Below are 1,236 nucleotides of genomic sequence, written 5' to 3'. Positions count from 1 at the left end.
CAAGTACCACATATGAACAGATTGTTCTACCAGCACAGTATCGGAATAAAGTCATCAGGTTAGCACATGATTTACCATTTTCAGGACATCTGGGTAGAGACAAGACAACCCAAAGGATATTAAGGAGGTTCTATTGGCCTACTTTATTTAAAGATGTGAGACTCTATTGTGAAGCTTGTAAAGATTGCCAGCTACATGCAAATCACAAGAGGAAGGCTCCAATGATACCTTTACCCATAATAGGAGAACCATTTAAGAGGATTGCCATGGATATTGTAGGACTGCTACCAAGAACCAGTCGTGGAAACCGATTCATTCTAGTGATAAATGATTACGCAACAAGATACCCAGAGGCATTTCCTTTAAGGAATATTACTGCAAAGAAAGTAGCTGAAGTGTTGATTGAGTTATTTGCTAGATATGGAATTCCTGAAGAAATATTGACAGATCAAGGTTCAAATTTCACATCAAGCTTACTGGGAGAGCTATATCATCTCATGGGGGTCAAAGCAATCAAGACCAGTCCATACCATCCACAGACCGATGGCCTCGTGGAACGATTTAATCGAACACTAAAGTCTATGCTAAGGAAAGTATTGGAAGGAGAGAGGAAGAACTGGGACCACATGATACCATATGTCTTGTTTGCATATAGGGAAGTTCCACAATCGACTCTTGGGTTCAGTCCCTTTGAACTACTATATGGTCGGGAGGTGAGAGGACCGTTAGATGTTTTAAAGGAGGAATGGATCCACAGCACAGAAATCGAAACAGATATACTGAGTTTTGTGATGGATACGCGAGAACGGATGGAATCTGCAAGAGAAATTGTGAAGGAGAATGCAAGAGCAGTGCAAGCTAAGCAGAAGATGTATTATGATCAACGATCGAGAGAGATTAATTTTGAAGTTGGGGACAAAGTATTACTACTATTACCAAGCAGTACCAGAAAATTTGTGGCTAAATGGCAGGGACCGTATGAAGTGATAAGAAAAATAGGGAAAGTGACATATGAGATCGAAATGCCTGACAAAGGAGGTCGAAAGCAAATCTTTCATGTGAATCATCTCAAAAAATGGAAAGAGCGAGCTTTTGTTAATGCAGTTATTGAGGATGGAGAAGATATTGAAGGATATAGGTGGTCTGACACTGGAGAAATTGTGTTTGGAACTCAGTTAACAGAAGATATGAAGTCAGATCTATGGAGGGTGTTGAGGAAGTTTCCTAGTGTGACTA

At 40.1% G+C, this 1,236-nt stretch overlaps 1 protein-coding gene across 1 annotated transcript in view; it reads left to right on the top strand.

Moving 5' to 3' along the window:
- The window catches only part of LOC109584259 (uncharacterized), a 6,830-nt gene that overhangs the window by 1,195 nt on the left and 4,399 nt on the right, over positions 1-1,236 (top strand). The window contains exon 2 of the mRNA XM_019999942.1: positions 5-1,236. Within this exon, the coding sequence (XP_019855501.1) occupies positions 5-1,236 (1,232 nt within the window). The remainder of the gene's footprint in view (positions 1-4) is intronic.

Source organism: Amphimedon queenslandica, unplaced genomic scaffold (assembly GCF_000090795.2).
Source record: "Amphimedon queenslandica unplaced genomic scaffold, v1.1 AMPQUscaffold_13226, whole genome shotgun sequence".
Taxonomy (NCBI): Eukaryota; Metazoa; Porifera; class Demospongiae; order Haplosclerida; family Niphatidae; genus Amphimedon; species Amphimedon queenslandica.
The sequence above is the reverse complement of the archived record's forward strand: the minus strand, read 5'-3'. Positions and strand labels throughout refer to the sequence as shown.